At 32.3% G+C, this 20,730-nt stretch overlaps 1 protein-coding gene across 1 annotated transcript in view; it reads left to right on the top strand.

Moving 5' to 3' along the window:
• LOC137928708 (proton-coupled amino acid transporter-like protein pathetic) overlaps positions 1-20,730 on the top strand; it is an 87,778-nt gene that overhangs the window by 48,198 nt on the left and 18,850 nt on the right. Inside the window, exons 2-3 of the mRNA XM_068771653.1 lie at positions 11,635-11,701; positions 15,744-15,860. Of these exons, the coding sequence (XP_068627754.1) occupies positions 11,649-11,701; positions 15,744-15,860 (170 nt within the window). The 5' untranslated portion in view covers positions 11,635-11,648. The remainder of the gene's footprint in view (positions 1-11,634; positions 11,702-15,743; positions 15,861-20,730) is intronic.

Below are 20,730 nucleotides of genomic sequence, written 5' to 3'. Positions count from 1 at the left end.
ACAAACTTTCCAGAAATTATATTGATCCTCTATAGCAATGAGCAGCTAGAAGAAGGATTGTTCAAGTAATTTTATAAAAACATAATAAGTAGAATGGTCGGTTTTATTGCGCAATGCAGTTTTAAACAGTAAACCATATTATTAAAATAGAAAGAAGTGCAGTCTTCCTGTACATTCTGTTATAGTAATAAAAAGTTAATCTTCTCAAAGAACAACAATGAAGTAATAAAAGACACTTTATTAAAGTTATATTATTATGTTTTATATTTGTCTTGAATATGTTAAAGCATGGCCATGGATGGTTGCCTTCTTCAATCCGTGTCATGTTGTACGATTATGTAAACACGTTTGCAATATAACTATGCAATGATATAAGGGTGTGTGCATATCGAACTTTATTATGTAGATATTAATTTTAATTTATTTAATTATCACACTAAAATGTATACAGTTGACAGTTGATTAGTTATGGATATGAATGCGAGATGTGGAAGGTCACCAAAAATATCTCGTGTCGGCTCCAAATCTTCGTTAACATTTGTCTTCGACGTATTTTCGGTATATTCTGGTCTGAGCAAGACTTCAACATAGATCTCTGGAAACGCTGCAGTAAGATGCTGATCGAACAGCAGATCAAACACCGTAAGTGGAACTGGATAGGCTATACTCTCCGAAGGGACCCTGATCACATATCGAAGCAAGCCGTAGAATGGAATCTTCAAGGAAAGTGAAGACTTGGCTGCCCAAAGTAAACGTGGCGGCAGACGATCACTGCAGAAGTGAAGGTAGTTGGAATGATGAGGAGCGAAGTACAGCTCAAGGCTCAAGACCGCTCGAGATGGCGACGTACTGTGGACGTCCTCACCCCCATCTTGGGTACATAGGAATAAATGAACAATGATTGACATGATTAGTTATATCTATATGTAAAGCTTTAATGGTTTGAATGTATATCTCCAACCCAAAAGTTAATGGTTTCATATATAATAAATGTAATGATAATATACTACATATTAAAAATAATCCATATATCCATCCTTACAGATTTAGTAGTGTCAAAAGTAATTAAAATATCGTGTTATTATAGTAAATAAAAATATATGTAATATTTCTCGGATGATCTGTTTGATCTTTTTATAGAGGATGATTATAAATAGGTGTAAAGGTTTAATTCTTATTAATAGCAACTGAGCTACAGATTCACTCATTTGAAACTTTACTCCTTTATACAATCACTTTGTACTGTGGTTGTCTCAGTCCATAGGCGCTCATTGTGGAATATAGGCCTCCTCAAAGAAACCTATGAGATTGGGGATCGCAATGTGATGTTATGGTACGCAAAGGATGCTGCTGCCCATCCCCATGAAACTTGTTTGTGAGCAGTGACAATCCTATATAATTAATGCACAAAGTATGAATTATATAATATTGTATCCCGGGAATCGAATCCGCGACATACGAACACAAGTCCTATACCTCTAATCTGTCACTATCATTATGTTTATCGGTATTATAAACATTTATCTCATACTAGATTTCCCAATAGGCTTCGTGTAGTGAAATGTTATTTTCCTATTCTAATCTAATAAAAATTATTTAAGGTATCCCATTTAAAATTTTCTGTTTAGTAGATTCCACGACTTTGACAAAAATAAATTCTTGTTATTCGTCATCGTGACGTAAGAGTTCTTCGCGTAAATATACACTGAAATAAAAATTTTGAATATACGAAAAAAATTAATTAAAAAAGTAGATTGCGCAGTTTTCATTATTTCAGACCATGTGAACGCACCTTTATAGCTCTGTCATTAGTTTCTAGTCCGACAAAAAGTCATGGACGTCGAGATGGATGCCGGCGCGATTAGAACCGTTAATTTATTATGCATTTTATGTAGTACAAACTTGAATAAGCTTGAACGTGCTTTGGAAGGTAAATTATTTTATTATAGTTATATCGGAATTTTTATATTTATATATGTACTTCGGCTTACTTTGACCGCTCTGAGAGAAACGAAACATCGAGAAATGCCATAAGAAATCCAGGGGGAAGTAAGCCAAAGGAAGTAAGATTTTATTGTGTAAGAATCTCTTTATAGATTTGAAATAGAATTGATTGGCAACGTCATGTATTTAACGTCTTTTGATGGCTTTAAAAGTGTTGCCTTACTTGCCCGTCCACGGTATTTACATCCAACCTTCTATTCTGGTATGTGATCTGCCCGCTACCAATTGAACTTGACATTTCAGAAAGCCATGTCAGTTATTTTGGTTCATTTACAAATCTTCTCATTCCTGATAGGATCGTATATCCGTACAAAGCTTTCACCACAGCTCTGACAGCGACTTGCCAATCAAATTCAGAGTAAGATGCCTCTTTTCAGAGCTGTAATTCATTACTAATAGCACACCTAAGTTTTGATTCACTGCCCGCATCCATACTGTTCACAACCTTAACAATGCCGCTGGTCCACCTAGAAAGGGATCTACCTACGCAGCGTCTATTGGCTCATAGTGGCTACACTGCACTTGCAGCTATGTTGGTGATCTTGATTTTTCGTGTCTCCTCACAGTGTTATTGGAAATGATATATAGCGCGTAACGGTTGTGTGTTAAAGACATAAGGATTAGAAGTGATGATCATGAACCGACAAGTACATCATAAGACGTTCAATCACAAGCTGTACAAACGGCCTAGCTATGGAATTTTTTTTTGGATAGGCTCCGTTATTGGCGACTTATCGGTCACCCCTGTCTTGGGATTCTTTCTCTTCTAGTTTCATTCTTTGCTCCTTTTACGTCACAATCTCAGTCATACGTTTCTTTATTTGTCTCTACTATATCACACATTCCTCTGGCATACTTATATTCTTCTGTACATCACCTTTCTTGCTTCACCTTCCAAAATATCACAGCAGGTTTACTTTTAAATCACCGTACAATTTTATTCTTTTCTTTAGTTATATACTTCCTATTTGTGTGTCTAATTTCATTCTTATATAATTTTAAGTTTTAATATTATGATTAAATTTGTTGTTAAAAGTTTTAATATTATGGTTAAAATTCGCAGGCTACGGATCCTACAGAAAATCATAGAGAGGCTTATGTTAAATAGTGCTGGAACGTAGTCTGAAATGATAAATGTCCTCAGAGAATTCACTTTGAAGGATTATGAAGGTTACCTTCGAGAAGTAAGGGTTGCTTTACCAGTAGAAGTAAGGCATCCCAAAATCAGTAGTAAAACTATTAAGAAATGGTGTAAAACAGTTAGATAAAATCAAATTCACACCTAGGCTAAATACATAATGCCGTAACCTTAGCTTGGCATCGCATTAATTCAGGCGACCTCGTTTACTATCTCGTGTTCACACGCCTCGAATATTAATTGTTGTTTATTATTATTTTTTGTCTCCTTCCTTAGATATCAGACTAACGTAATTAATAAAAGTAAATCATATCAACAGTGTTAACCATACAGTCTTTGTTGCTACTGAAACAGATAAATAAATAAATTTATATTTTAAATACCCATAGATTTGTAAACACAGATAAAAAATAACTTGATCATTTATGTAAATAAATAATAAGTTAAATAGATTTAGATATGATCAGATAATAAAAGAACGTATAATTAAACCTTCCGAAACAAGGCAACAGCGCGTAGCAATGATGCAGTGTCCGACGAATGGATCTATCCAACACGTACAGTGTCAAATACTCTCACGTTCTAAATTAACGAGGCGATCTAGTTACATAGGACGTGATTGCGCGGATTTGTCTGGCACGCTCTCGGGCGTGAACGTAGAGAAACGCACACCAGTTTATTTACAATTTTATCTACTAACATTGCATAACGATTTTACTTACACTTTGTTTATAATTAACCTTATATATAAGTGAATAAATTACGCGATATAGTATACCACAAGCTATATAAAGAGTGAAAAATACGAGATAGGAAGAAGTAAGATATGTAAATAATACCATAATAATAATAATCGGATAGAAAGGGCTATGCTTGGAACTTTGTTGCGACATAAAGTCAAAAATGAGGTTATTCGCCGAAGTACGAAAGTCACTGACGTAACTTAAAGAATTGCAGTAGGCTGAACACATCCCTTGAACAGACCACAAAGCCACGGTGTAGATCCACTACTAAGTGGATCTTCCAGATTTGCTGAAGAACTAAGATTACCTAGGTCGAAGATTTAATAGTCTGAAATGGCAGTGAATGGAGCACATACCCCATTAAACCGATGGCTGCTGGAACCGAAAGCTTCTCAAGTGGTGACCACCACCTGATAGATGTGGTGTGGATGGTATATGCAGCGTAAGACTGGCAGCTTTTGCATCGCAGTGGGTGTATATCTACTCACACAGTGATAATGAACTAGCTAAAGATGTCCTGTCTTGATCATGTTGAAGACAGCTTAATTATGAAGTCAGAAAGACCTAAAATCCTAGTGGTTAAAAAGCTAAGAAGTAAAACATGAGCTATGTAATAAAATCATGTTTAACAAATCAAACATCAACTCTCAGTCCGGAAGAAAAAGACATCATAGACGGAGTACATCTCTCTGTGAGATAAATTTTTGCTTTAAAATAAAACGTATATAAACCAGACAAAATAAGATAGTATTTAAATGTATTAATATATGGTAATTAAGTCGTGAATATTCAGCCAACATATATATTTCAGAGTAGCAAAAAAAAGATAATAATTTCTAACTTTCTTATTTTCGGGAGAATTCTTATAAATGTACCAGATATACTGCCTTTATGAGTACAGGGTTATATAGGAATTCCTATCTACTTAATTCCTCTCTGTATAAGCCTGCTATACTGCGTGAGAGATTCCGGTATTTCTATTAGAAAATGTTATATTATGTCCACAGCCCTTCGCGCTGCGCTATATAAGTTATATCAATCTAACTTAACTTTAACTTACCCAACACATTCCAGGTATTCATATATATATATATATATATATATATATATATATATATATATATATATATATTAAATAAAGAAAATTCAGCAAAAAATATATTTCAGATCAACATAATAAATATCATAATTTTTTTTTTCTTGCCATCTCTTCTTATTAACTGTAAATTGAAGCATTTTTTAAAAGCAGATATTAAAAATAATAACATTGGTCTTTAATTATAAAATGTCAATTACCAATTACTATTTCGTTTTAATTCAACATCTTCCCATGTGAAATGCTTCCGGGTATCTAAATAGGAAATAAAATTGTATAAGAATCATATAAACATAAGCAATTCAAGAGTATTTTAATGTGTAGAAGATATTTATTTCTTGTCGAAAACGAAACGTCTAATTTTTTAATTATTTAATTGACACACCCACCCCATATCGTAACACAATAATGTTTTTATACAATTCATGACAATACATTATTGAAAATGTTTGGTAATATCCGATCATTAATTCAAAACCAATCCGCAGATATTATAGAACCTTCGTAAATTAAAAAACATGTTATAATTCGATCCTTACTTTTATTTTAAAGTATAGAAATTGTAGATATATGGTCACCTCCGTAGTTTTAAAAACATATTATAATTATATCTGTACTTTTATTTTAGGCAAGCAAATCTTCATTATTATTAAATTACCTAAACTTAAGTTCTAAAGTTACTCAAACTTGTGACATCATAAAGCTACTTCTAAACATAAAAAATAATTTAGATTATTTATATAGAACTAACTGAAACCTATGCAGGTCGCCACGCCACCAACTAAAATAAATTTAACGAAAAGACGTTATGAAAATATTCAATTAATTTAGAGTCATTTTGTTGATTTTGTTCTCTACGAAAAATAGTGACTATGGCGCCATCTGTCTAAAATTAGTCATACCAGCATAAAAACCTTCGTGAGGTTTACTAAATAACTTTACTAAAGATCATCATAGGATTCAATGCATAGTTTACGATTTTATAAAGGACGTACAGACAAACGTTCATTTTAATATATTGTATTATTTCGTTTTATTGCATTTACCATTTGCAGTAACATTTTTTTCTTAAGGTAAAGTGAAATCGGTTTAAACACATTGAAAGAAAACTCTAAACAGGCTATATCTTTTCTATCCAACTTTTAAATCTTTAACAAATTCAGTGTTACATAAAGTTAGTAATTATTTTAAATCCATATTTGTTCCGATCTAATATTTTTTCGGTCAAAAAGTGAATAGTAAAATAGATTTAACTGAAGAAAACACTGTAAAGATTATAATATACTCTATATCTAACTTTAAAATCTTTAACAAATTCCGTAAGTGTATTATAAAATTAGTCGTCATTACAGTCTATATTTGTTCCCTTCCATTATTTTTTCAAACATTACGTAAGTAGTAAAAAATATTTTATAAAATAAAACACAATGAAGATAATAACTCGCCTAAACACCTTTTTTATTTTTTTTAAATTCTTATGTTTATAAGTTAGAATAAAAGCGATTTCTTATACAATAGATTACAACATTTATCGCCTTTACATCGCGTCTCTTCCGCATGGCAAACGCTATCTGCATAACAGTGCGTGTAAAAATGCATTAAAGATAGAGAACGTGTTAATAAGGCCTTCAATCTGACTCTTATATACAGTAGATTGATCGCCTTTATATCGCAGTATCGTGGGTTCGAATCCTGAACGATTTTTATAATAAAACGGAAATACATTACTTTTCATTACGAATTGAATTTGGATTAAAAAGCAACACTACTCATATATATAACATTATCATTTCTCAAACATATCTGAAACGAATGACGTCTTTTATTTGATTGTGCTATTAATAAATAATTTTCCAAAATTTATTCAAAAAAATTAAAAGTGGAAGTCTATAAATTCGGCTCATTATCTTTTTAACATATTTGTTAAAGAGAAAGAGAGAGAGAAAGAGAAAAAAATGTTAAATTTGTGAGGAAATTAGAAAATTAAAAACTCTTTTCTAACATACAAATCACACTCATCATTTGAATTATAATAAAAATGCTAAAGCATAACAATAAAAATATAATTATCAAATATATATTTAAAAATGAATGTACGTATGTCTGTACTGATTCATAAACCGTACGTCAAATCACCGTAAAGATTTAGTTAATTATTACATAAATCTATCATATTAGTTAAGATTTTTAATTATACGCATAAAATATAACAACAAGTGATAAAGGTAAAGATATATTTCATTTATTCAGCATTGGTAATTTTAACAGAACTAATATTGATCAGCAACTTATTTAATATATTAGATTAAAATTTTTATCATCTTATGAACATGTTTTATTACATTATTATATTATTCAATTTAATAATATTATAAGCCTATTTATTTCATAGATAAGGGATATCACATAACCTGACTAAATCTTTCAGTGGGGTACAGAGATTTGCTATATCTCCCAATTATATCTGTCACGGATAAATTCAATTCGGATTTATTCTTATTTATTTCATTGACTAGATCGTAGCATTTGTTCATCTCAATTGCGCGAACTTAAGTTATATTTGTAACCTAGGGAATAATAAGTTTTTTACAACACGCCTCCGTTCTTGTAAATAGGTCTTTAAAGATGCTATATTGATGCTCATACAAGTCTATAATAAGTGTCTAATCAGAAACCGCTTGAAGGATAAACAGAGACTTTTCTTGTTCTTTTATTTCTGATCCTTGTATCACAAAACTAATAGATTTTTTATTTCATTGTGACCTTTTAATGTACTATTGACTATTGCCACAGATTATTTTAAAATGGTAAAAGAGCAGTTCCTTCTCGTCTAAAATAGGATATTGTGTGGCATCTCTTAATTATTCGTATTTATGTTGTACCTTTTCCAAGTATATATATTTATAATTGCATATACAGATATGTATACTTGTATATGTAAGTATTCTTGTATGTACGTACATCCTAAATTACTCTCTCCTTTATGTCTCTCATCTCCATCTAAAGGTTGTCTGGTAGAGATTGCCTCGAACGATAAGACCGCCGCTCTTACCATATGAATAGTTTCTTTTTTCCCTCTATTTATTATATGTACAAGAAATTTTTAATAAATAAAAAAATAATTTATTCTTCTAACTAAAGATTAAAAAGTTTATTATTCATCTTATTATCTAGTACACTTATTACTTTAATACAATATATTGTAATGCAACATTGTCAACCGTTGGATGCCCACTGCATGTGGTCCAAAGACCTAAAAAAAAGATAAAAAATTACTAGATAGAAACAAAAAATAAACTAGGAAAAGCAAACCTAGCTAGTCTGTCTGTATAATACAAAATCATCGCGTCCATGAAGCATCAGGAATGTTAAGAATATATTATCTCCGCAGAACAATTGAAATTGCATAAATAATTTAATTTCATTCATTATCACAATTATTCATTGCTTATGGCAACACCGGCAATTTATAAACCTTGGTAAGAACGATTACTCAATCGTATCGTGAATAACTGATTATGGTTTCTTGTTTAAAGTATACATCCAACATAAAATCTGGTTTTCACATCAACTCACATAATATCTCGTTGTTGTTTCAAGGCATAGGTCTACTCCAAAGAAATTAATGGGAAGATATACCATAATAGCCACTCATGGCAGGCGGGTTGTCAATGGCAGTGTGGTTTTATAATACGCAGATAACGTAAGCTTATTATGAAAGTAATGGCAATGCTATATAATTAATGTACAAAGTGTGAATAATATAAAATCGTATCCCGGGAATCGAATCGAGTAATAAAATTTAGTAATTTTATACCACATTGTATTATACAGGATGATTCGAAAAATCAGTGATTTCAAAAAAAATAATAAATAACGTTACACCATAGTAAGAAAAACGATTAATTATTGTTTACTATCTGTTCCTTCTGATTTTGTAACGCCAAAAGTTTTTGGCCTTGATTATATTATATTATATTATATTATATTATATTACATTATATTATATTATATTATATTATATTATATTATATTATATTATATTATATTATATTATATTATATTATATTATATTATATTATATTATATTATATTATATTATATTATATTATATTATATTATATTATATTATATTATATTATATTATATTATATTATATTATATTATATTATATTATATTATATTATATTATGTTGTGTGTTCACTAGATAATATAAAAGCCAAGCTGTTACAATTTGTCGTACAAAATTTAGCGAAATAAAACACGGAGCCTGCAAGTGAGCCTTGAAAAATGTAACAGATTTCTCGACTGAACTCATGAGTGCGTCGACCTCACAAATCACCAAAATCTACGCAAAGCCTTCACGGACCGGTTCCCGCCAAAAACGTATGAGCGGGCCGCCGAAACGATTTACTGTCCAAAAAAGGGCAGAATTCGTTCTTCATCGCGACGTTGCATTCCGTGAACTTTGCAGGTCACAGATGAAAGTTTACTGGATATGTTTTGCCTTATTATAAAATTAATTTACTTTACCTCTTTATACGGTGACTTGTTAATTGAAAATTTATTTTTTATATAATTTAATCAATTAACATTTATAAACACATTGTATATAACTAAGACAGGGACTAATATATAGCTACTTCCGCTGTGCGTGTATAGCGGAAGTAGCTATATATTGGTCCATTTCTTAGTTAAGATGGACTTCTGCAAGGTAATGCCTGAATCTATTAAATACATTGTATATTTACATGAGTATACCATGTCAAATTATCCAAAGATCAAGTTAACTAAATACACATAAGTCATATAACAAACTAAATTTGTTATTTAAGAGTAATGAATTGGATAATAGTATTGAAGATAGTTTAAAGTAGTTTATTAAATAGGAACGGTAACAAAATGTCCCTTATAAATCAGTAGTTACAATATTAACCACACATTGATGATGTTATACATGTCTGGCTCATTTTGCCTACAATTGAAGCTGTGGTTAGAATGCTGTTACAATCAACCACATAATATGATTTTGTAACACGCAATTACCACGAAAACAAAATAATATTTCATAAGAATTTCAACTAAAAATAACATTACCCGTCGTTATGATTTGACCGTGATTATTTATTTTCATTTACAATTATAACCGTGAGATTGTCAAATAATAAAGGCGCCGGTCCGAAACACAAGTTTTTATATTATTCTTAGCAGCGTGAAGAAAACCAAAGTGACAAATAAGATACGTTTATGAAGTTATAAGTAATAAGTAAATAAAACCTCAAAAAGTAATTTTATCTTTAATCCACATATACATCATCGACGAAAAGATATTTTTAAAAGTGACTATTGATTATTTAAATATATTATAGAAAAACCGTTTTTTTTTACCGCTCCGGCGTTAAAAAAAATGTGTACTAGATGGCAAAAGGTTGTTGACAACGAAGGTGAATATATTGTTGATTAGAAAAAAAAACTTGTTAAAAGTGTAGTCGTGTGAATTTAACTTAAGATAGCGACATTACTTTTCAGTCCCCATGATTTATATATATATATATATATATATATATGTGTGTGTGTGTGTGTGTGTGTGTGTGTGCGTGTGTTTCTATATATATACATATATATGTTGATTTTACCTTCATTTTTGTTACGAGGTGTTACTTAATTGCTATAGTACACAATAAATATTATATGGTGTACAATGGCAGATATTTAATGTATGTAATTGATTTAACTTTATTGTATATATTTTTACTTTATTGCAAAACACCCACTTTTGTAAATAAATAACAATGACACTTCGTAATTCTATAGAGCGATGTACAAAGCGCAGCATCTTTTTGCTTATACGAGTCGAACGTGATCTGATTTCTAAACGAGGAATGTTGTAAGCGAAGCACAAATGCTTTGGTTATGAAATATTAAAACAAACGAAATGTTTGTCATACGAACTGCGGGACTCGTGTAGGTAATGTGTGCGTTCGTGTAAAGACATGAAAGCCGTTTTGTACGCGGTGACAACCATAATTGCCATAAACCAATTAAGTCTCTCTTTTAACGAAATATTCTTTTGTAAGAAATAACTGGGTACTTGTAATTATGTACAGTACTCTTGTAAATTGCACTTTCCAAATAAATTTACGATGATTTATTATCTGTGATGGAAGTAGATGTGACTAAAATGACAAATGTATATGTTAATATGGACATGTCTGTATACCAGAAATATAAAATTAATTCTCGGAAAATTTAATTATAACAATAGATGGCGCTTTTTATTTTAGTTAATGACGTTTAGTTCTTTTAATTTATTTGATGTTGATACTTTATGCTAAGGTTTATCTACACGACTTTTATCTCTCTCTTATCAGGCGATGAACGCCAAGATCTTAACGATGATCAGTCCTGTGCCGCATTCAGTGTTTTCCCGCGATCTAAACTATATCTTCGGTCCACTTAGTGGGGACCCACGCTGCACCTACTGGCTCGAGGTCGCCACTCTAGAACCTTCCGGCTTCAACAGCAATCGGAATCATGAGCGATATGAAAACATGACTTCACTATGAACAAATATATAATAATCAACAATATCACCTTTCAGTTTTAATTAAAAAAAAATTGTTTAAAATGTAACATTTTATGTCCTTTCCAGAAAATCCTGTCAAAATGAGACTCGACGAGAAGAAAGGCTCCATAGTCTTGGACAACTTTAATTCGACGTAAGTATTTTTAAGTAATTATCCTTAAGTCATTTCAAAGTCGAACATGATTCATTCAGTCTATCACAAAGCAATCAAGCAAAAAGATTGTGACCTTAAATATTATAACAGATGAAGGTGATGCAATCTTAAAAAATTACAGTGTAGACCAGAGTTCCTCAAACTTTTTTGTGTCGTACACCCCTTGCCATGTTTTTCCGTGTTGGGTAGGCCCCCTACTTACCTGATATTGATTTCCTGTAAATTTCTAACTGTAGTAAAGTTTAATGTTAAAAACTAAGTAAAAACACATGTTAATTTATACATTTATTAATTGAATTTAAATTAAAACTACTCAAAATAAAATTTTGTATCTGTTATGTAAAATATATGTAACATTAAATAAACATTTTTTTTTATTTCATAGGTACTTTTATAAATAATGTAAATGTTTTGATATAATAAGATAGTATGATGTAAGTAAATAGGTACTATCGGTGAATGTGTTGAGATCCACTATCGTGGACCCCCATTTACATTTCATGGACCCCCAAATTTTTTTTCGCTGACATAGACCCCTTGCAGGTTGTCATAGACCCATAGGGGTCAATATAGACCACTTTGGGAATCACTGGTGTAGACCAATGATGGTGAACCTATGATATTCATATCATTACTGACGTAGGTACTGATTTTCAGTGATGACTTTTTTGCTTCATAGACGCCCGCTGCAAGACAAAGGCCTTCCCCGAACATATCTATTGTGGATATACCATAATCGCAGTATGGTATTATGGTACGCAGAGGACGCTGCTATCTTAAAACAGTTGCAATCCTATTTAATTAATGCAAAAAGTATTAATTACTTAAGATTGTATCTCGAAAATCGAACTCTAGACCTACAATCGCAAGTCTCAGTCTATCGCTAGGCTACCACTTAAGTGTTACTTATGTTATTTTTTTCATAGTTAGTAAAGAAAAATACAACAAAGTTATCGATATTTATAGTATCGATATTGTATATCCCATACTATCACGTATGAAAGCCTCTCTTGATATTAAATATCTAATTAAGGTTGTCTTTTGTACAGTAGATTATATAATACGACGCTTCAATGACACTAAAAGAGGAAATTCTCGCACACCTTACCTTGCAATGTAAGATCACATTTCGTTCTCCCGTTTATTTTAATTACAAACGACGTCTTGAATACGGTTTTAGGTGCTTATTTTATAGTACAGTTTCAGGTCTAGATTTTCTACGACGATCTTTTTTTTCCTTGCAAAATATTTAAAAAAAAAATAAAGAGTGGCTTACAGTAAGGTGATCGAGAAATGTGTTACGAGTGATGACACCACTGATACTTGGCCTATATTTTTAAATTGGTCCCGTTTTTGAGGGCCCATCGTTCCCCCATTTCTTTTTAATTCTTGGAGAATGCTAGTTCTCTCCTCACGTCCTTTAGAGTTTCTTATATTCTATCCTCTTTCAAACATTACATTTTCTTACATTCTCTTTTCTTTCTTTCAAAATTCTTAAACACATCTCTCTTTCTTCACTGCCTTTAGCTTAACAATGTTTTACAATTTTCTGCTTTAGTTTTTATCTCTATTTTTATATGTATCTCTATTTTAGATTAATTTTTTGGCTTTACATTTACGTTACATTTATGTTTCTGACCTTCTTTAGTTATTTATTTTTATTTATCATTTCTTTTATTATTTTAAAATTCTGGCGGCGTGTTTTGTCTCCTATTAGGAAGCGATTGTTCCGCTTTTTATCTTTTCCTCTATCTCCACTACATATTCCTACCTACTACTGCTTGTCTATATTGATTCCTAGTTTCTCAAGATCGTCAGAAGACACCAGATGCCGCTAACTACGGGTCTTATTGGAAATCTTTGGGAAATGCCTATGCCAAGTTACGGCCTACGGCTTGAATAATAATGTTAAGAATAATTTTATCATTAAATTTGGAAAAGTGATAAAATAAAAGCGGCAGTCTTACAAGCCTTTATTTTATTCGTAGCATCTAACCATCTTTTCTCTCTGTATCTCTCGTAACATTCTATCGACTTGACAGTTAAATGTCAAGAAAACAAGTGCCAAAAAGGTACCTTTATCAAGTTGTAAGTTATTATTAAAAACTTATACTCATTTTACCTTTAATCCACATATATATCATCGAGGAAAATATATTTTTAAAATTGACTTATGAACAACGCTATGTTATCAAATTGTCAATGTTTTCTTAACACAAAAAATTGCATTCTTATTCGGCCTATTTACTTCGCGTTAAACCGTATCATGCAATAAAAACTATTTACATTCCAACGAGACCAGAGACCTTGTTCGATTTGATTAATTCTCCAATGTTATTTGTTGTAACGGAAATGTGGCTTTCATAACCTAATAATTTAAAAGCAGTTAATGTTGCATTATGGTTACTATAAAGGTTTGCAAATGCTTCGATTATCACAACTTCGAATAGGCAATTGCTTTCGACAACATTACATAGTTTTTTTTTATTCGTACTTCTCCTGTTCTGGGTACATTCACAAAATTTTCCTATTTCCATACTCTTTTTCCTTCTATCTTATTGTCATCTATTCATTTCCCTTGTGATACCTCGCATCACTTACGTCACTCTACGAACATTTTTAATAAAATAAAGTTTAATAGTGATAATAAATCCGTAGGAAAACATTTACATAACAGACTTACCCCACATTTAACAATAAGACCTAATGTGAGTAAGCTCTTGCGTTTGTTGACACGCGCCAAATGTCCTGTATTGTGTTATTTCAAGAGAAAAAATATTAAGTAAAAAATAAAAAACAAAGAAACAAAAGAACAAGGAATTTTAAGTGGTAAACTAAGTGATATCAAAGAATGCGGCGAATGAAAGGAAGAAAACAAAAGAAAATGTGACGAATGAAAGATGATGTAACTATAGAAATAGTGAATGATAAGAGAGAAGAAAGAAAATAAAATAGTAACCAAAAAAAATATTATATAAAGTCCCTGTTTCAAATACGACAAGGGAAATGAGGGCCCCAAACAGTGGAGGCGTTTAAAAAAATTTTCCAACTCGTTGGACAATTTAATGAAATGATATTGGGAATATCGGACACGCCTTCAATAAGACAGTGAACACGAATCTTAATGTTTGTAATACGGAATTATCATTAATTTGTATGCTTTTTCAACTAAATATATATGTATGTTATGTATAAGCTTGATGTTGTAAAGTTGTCTTTGCTACGTGAAAACATTTTAAAGAGACAACCGGATTCACTGGGATTTAAATGTAATATATGTTTTAGACTTCACTCTAAACATGTAGTGACATGCCAGTTTCCTTTTGATGTTTACTTTCATTTTGTGATGTTTCATATAATTTAGATAAAATACGCCAACTGATAGGAAACTAACGATCTAGAGCTACAAGGTATAATACATTTGGATGGACCACAGCAATATCGCCATGATTTCTTTGGGCATATCAGATTGCAGAACGAATGCTAGATTAACTCCGTTATTGATAACTATTACAAAACTTCTAGGGGATTATATTGCTCAGTTCTCAATGATGAAATACACAGCTATTATGTTTCAAATTTCTTTTATATGGCTTCCTAGTTTTACACAATGTAAAAACCTTTCTTTATTATTTTTTGATTCTTTGCAAACATCATAATTGTAATCGTACGTTCATTGTAAACATCGGAGTTAAATTTCAAATCCAAATCTAAATCCGAATTTCCGTTATATGATTTATGTTTCTTTAACATCATTTAAAATTTGATATGTGGAAATGAGGTATTTCTATCCTTTGACTAAATCATCATCAACAATACTTCAATGGCAAAATTTGCAGATAAATCGGAATTAAGTCTTAATTTTACGGAATTGAATTTCCGTTATATGATTTTCAGGGTCATATAACGGAAATTTGGATTGCTCGAATTCTGCGTTATATGAAAACAAGTTTTTATTTTTACCATCTTATGTCGAATTCCCTTCTAGAATCTAAGATACTAAACAATTTCTATTTTGCAGGGCAAATTTAGCGACAAATCCTGGTTTCCAGTCGACACTGAGCCTCGGCTCTAAGGAAATTATCAATGAAAAGGCGTACAACCCGTTCGAGCATAGAAAAGTTGAACATCCAAATTCGTAAGTACCTTTAAAACGCATATCAACTAGCAAAACTGTATTCAATATTCAGGTAATACATTGAATAAACGAAATGTACTTAGAATTGCTCGTTTTAAGGGGAGGTGGATAATTATATATACGTACATCCATACCCATGAAGGATTTGTTAACTTTTTGAACTCAAAACCAATGGAGTCCTGGTAGCCCAGGGGTAAAGGATTAGGACCTGATTGCCGGGATACAATCTTATATATTCCACTTTGCATTAATTATATAGGATGGCTACTGATCAAAAATGAATTCAAAAGGACAGATAGCAATATTAGATTATAATACCACAATCTAAAATATAATAGAATCGAATATTAGATAATAATACCACAGTGCGATCACCAACTCGCCTGCCAAACGTGGCGATTATGGTACATCCCCATAAAATTACCTTTGGGGGAGGTGTCTATACGCCCACTGCAAGGCGTAGGAGTTGACAAGACGACACATAACCAATGTTAATCTTTTTTCGGTCGATATTCAAAACGTTTTATATCCTGTATTAATAACGAAAAAACAAGAAAAAATTGCTAAATTAAAGAAATATCGCCTGCGATCAGAATATATTTAGATGTTATTAAAAAAATGTAAATTATATTCTGTATAGCAGCTGTTGATAAATCAGGATCACGCTTAGATATTTAGCAAACTAGATAAGAATTGAAAGTTAAAGTATTACTTAAAATTTTTTGATTTTTTTTTTTTACCTAAATTAATATTTATTCTCGGAGGAAATTAATAAAATGTTAATTTTTTATTTTATTTTCAACTGAAATTCGTTTAACTAAAAATGATTCAAAAATACGGTTGATCAAAACCTCGTCTGGAAAACGTTCATGTTTAAATAGATTCCGATATCATATACATAAAATTTTAAGCAAATAATTTACAAATGTAACAGTGATAGCTCAGTGGTAGAGGACTCGGACTTGACATCGTAGGTCGCTGATTCGAATCCCGGGATACAATCTTATTTGATTCACACTTTATACATTAATTATTTAGGATTACCACTGCTACTAAACAAGTTTATAGAGTATTGGCAGCAGCGTAGTCTGCGTACCATAATACCACACAGCAATCGCCAAATACCCTGCCAAGTGTGGCGATTATGGTATATCTCCCCATAGATATATTAAAGTGAGGCCTATGCCTTGCAGTGAGCGTCTTTTTTTACTTTTAAGGCCCCGCTATCGGGGTCCTCTCGTTCCCCTATCTTATTTATAGGACAGGGACGTCGTTAACTTTTAATGATTCACTTTTTTTCTTTTTTATTTCCATCTTCTTCTGACATACTTCACATGATCTATCTTTCGTCTACTTACATTCTACAACTTCTATCTTTCTTTTCCTTACTTTCTACCGTTCATTCATCACCTCACTTCCTTCGCCTCGTTCCTTACTAACACAGCTTTTGGTTATCATATTATTTTTACTTTATTACAACCTGATTTCGAAATCGTACCGAAGTCCTCCGAACGCGGGTACTTTCTTGAGCTTGAACCGGTGAAGGTACTCGGAGAACCCTCGTGCTCCGTGAAGAGCTGGACCAAGACCGCGTCCACTTCGACACCGCGGAGCAAGCGGTAGGCTGAGATGGCGTCCGGGAAGAATTTCCGCGTTGCAGTGGACGTTCACAGGCTGTAACTACTAACTTACAAATGTTTGATTAAACAAACAATAATTAACCAATAAAATAAGAGAAAATTGTCAGCCAATCACAAGGGGAGAAACATTGTATAACGTCGTCTATTTCGCACGATATAAATATAAAACAAGCCAAAAATGTCTCCGGATTCCACATTCTTCGATGCGCCTCAGACGACAGTCCTTTAAAACCATATTCAGTTCTTTGTCTTTTCAATTTAATGATGCTGATATTGTGCACAAATTTTTCGTAGAATCTCATGAGACAAGATTAATAGCTATCAACGTTTATAAAGAACAATGACATAACATTCATAATTTCGTAAAATGATAAATGTTGGAGAAAACCTTTTACATCATTTCCAGTTCCCTGGTTTGTGTCAGATAGATTTGATATTAAGAATTATGCGATCCTGGTACCTTTTTTACCATTAAAACATTGTACTGCGCATTAGTTATGGCTTACGGCAGTGTTTTCCAAACTCGGCCTCACGCTCCGCAGTGGGTCAATTTGAAAATCGATTCAATACTAGTATGACCCTTTTGGTTTAAAAAAAAAAGAATTTTTATATAGGCGGACGTAACAATATAAGAAAGATTTAGGTGTGGCGTGGTACGAAATAGGTTGAGAAACACTAGTTTAAGGCTTTGAAAAGTGGTCTCTTACTTTAAGCCCACAGTCGATCAATGTGCCACAAGGAAGGTTATTTCTTAGGGTGATTTATTTAAGAGATCGAGCAATTCCAAGTAGCTATGTGCAAACTAAATATCATGTCAATTTGGCCCTTGTGGCTTCAAGTTTTTGGAGTAAAGACCACAGACGAGAATGATCAGCTTGGGACTTGTTTTCTACAGAATGGATAGATGTTTAAAAAATCGTCGGAAAACTTTGTATGCAGCTTCTTACCATATTTATTGGACATTTATCGATGCCTACGTTCGGGTCCCAGAATCTATAATCAATAGATCCTGTGACAAACCGATTACGTAAGTTTTCCTGCAGCAAAACTATTAAAAAATTGCCAAAAAAATTTCCTTCCGACCAATACCAAGAAATTGCTCATACAATCTCTATTCATTACTTTTATCTATTATGGTAATTTGTGATATCTGGTCCTGAATACAGATCTTTTCAATAGACTAAAAGTATTCCCATTGTAATAGTACCTCTTGTGTTTGGAGTAAATGATTTGACGAATGCCGGATGCATCGATGTTTTTGGATTTTTGCAATAATAAAACATATCAATGGTACCTTTAATATTTAAGGTAACAATTTTTTTCCATGAAAGTAGAGAATTTCATAAAGATTTTATTTTACTTCTAGACCCTATAACGCCCTTATGAAGAACTCCAGCGCCCAAAAGGCGACGGTTCCACATCTTGCATTAAATATTTTAAAAAAGATCTTGATGTTTATTTAACAAGGTATTCATTTCCAAAGCCTACATTATTACAATTTCATATCATCGTCATCATTATAATATTAAGACTTCAACCACTGGATATTTTTCCCCAAATTTTCCAAAGGACTTCTTAGAAGCGACTTTCGACAACCTTGACAAGGTTACCTTATGAGTGGAAGTCCTAAGGCCACTTGCCTTTCTGAGTTCACCACTCCAGATATATAACTCAGTGGCCATCTGTTCTATATGCTATGTGACTAGCCCAATTGCACTGCTATTTGCTCATTCATTGAACTATGTCGTCAGATTATCAGGAGATATTTAACTCATGGATAAAAAATATGAGTATAACATAGTTTCCAATAAATGAGGATATATCAGAAATAGAAATCTATTAATTTTAGAAAAGTAAATGTAAATTCCATTAAAATTAAGTCCATTGTACATCACGAACTTACCCTTTATTGCCAATCAACGGCGTCCAGATTGGTGCTTGTTTAATATCAAGTTATTTTAACTCTACCTTCCTACATACTCTATCAAAGCTCTATCCGTTTTTAGATTAGTAGTTACTAATTGGGGTAGAAATATAACGAGTAATTTTAGTTACAGAAATCTAAAAGTTTTCGAGATAGTTTAACGGTAAATAACATAAGACAATTACATGAGTATTACTATTTAAATAATGTAATAAACTACGAACATAAATGTGTACATTCATACCCCTAGTGGCAGTGTAAATAGAGACTTCTCCTCTTGTACTAATTGCAATCATTATGTCCGCCTATAGACGTGTAGGAGTGGTCGTAGTACTGTAGCTTCTTGTTCTTCTGTAGCTTCTTGTTCTTCGGTAGCCTCTTGTCCTTCGGTAGCCTCTTGTCCTTCGGTAGCCTCTTGTCCTTCGGTAGCCTCTTGTCCTTCGGTAGCTTCTTGTTCTTCGGTAGCTTCTTGTTAATGTTGACCGCACCTCCGCTAGCACTTATAATGAGCGCGGAGACTCTCAACAGCGCGATGCAAACTTTTGTTGCGTCTACTGTGGCGCCATCTGTCATTTATCTGTTTCATTGCCGCCGCCGCCGCGATGCGATTGACGGTCACGTGGGTCACGCATACTGCAAGGGCTCCCACCGAAGAACGCCACGATTGAAGATCTTTCACTGGCTACATCCAGCGACTTCCTGTAACCTGGACTATGTTGTCGGTTCTTCTAATGGAAGATGTACCCACTCCATAAATACCAGCTTATGGTCGCCACTAGGAATTCAAACTGCCAAAGGATGCACGAACGATATTCTCCGTCCATTATCACTTTAACCCAGCAATGCTGTCGAACAATTTTGTGAACCTTTGTTCTTCTGCAGAGTTTTTACTATTGTGATAGTTTCACTTAAACGTTAATTTATTTTGGTCTTTATAAAATATCGACTTTATTAGCACAAATATAAACTTAGACGGTTTCCTTACACATAAATATTAGTTGTCTGTGAGAGATTGCCTTGTGTGATAAGACCGCCCATTGTACTTTTTTGTATATTATTGTAAAACTTATTAAATGTATCTTATCGTGTACAATAAAGAATATTAAATAAATAAAAAAATATTAAATAAATAATTAAATAAAAAGAACCGTGTAAATATTTAGTACAGAACGAAACAGAAATGAGGAGATCCGCGGAAGAACTAAGATCGCCGACATAGCTCGAAGAATTGCTCATTTGAAGTTGGAGTGGCCACTTCAGATGAGCAATTCTTCGTCCACTGGCAGGGCATATCGCTCTTGCAATC

The sequence above is a fragment of the Battus philenor genome, unplaced genomic scaffold (assembly GCF_028537555.1).
Source record: "Battus philenor isolate CCGP_79_NKW_IND1 unplaced genomic scaffold, ilBatPhil1.0.hap1 SCAF_4, whole genome shotgun sequence".
In the NCBI taxonomy this organism is placed as follows: domain Eukaryota; kingdom Metazoa; phylum Arthropoda; class Insecta; order Lepidoptera; family Papilionidae; genus Battus; species Battus philenor.
The sequence above is the reverse complement of the archived record's forward strand: the minus strand, read 5'-3'. Positions and strand labels throughout refer to the sequence as shown.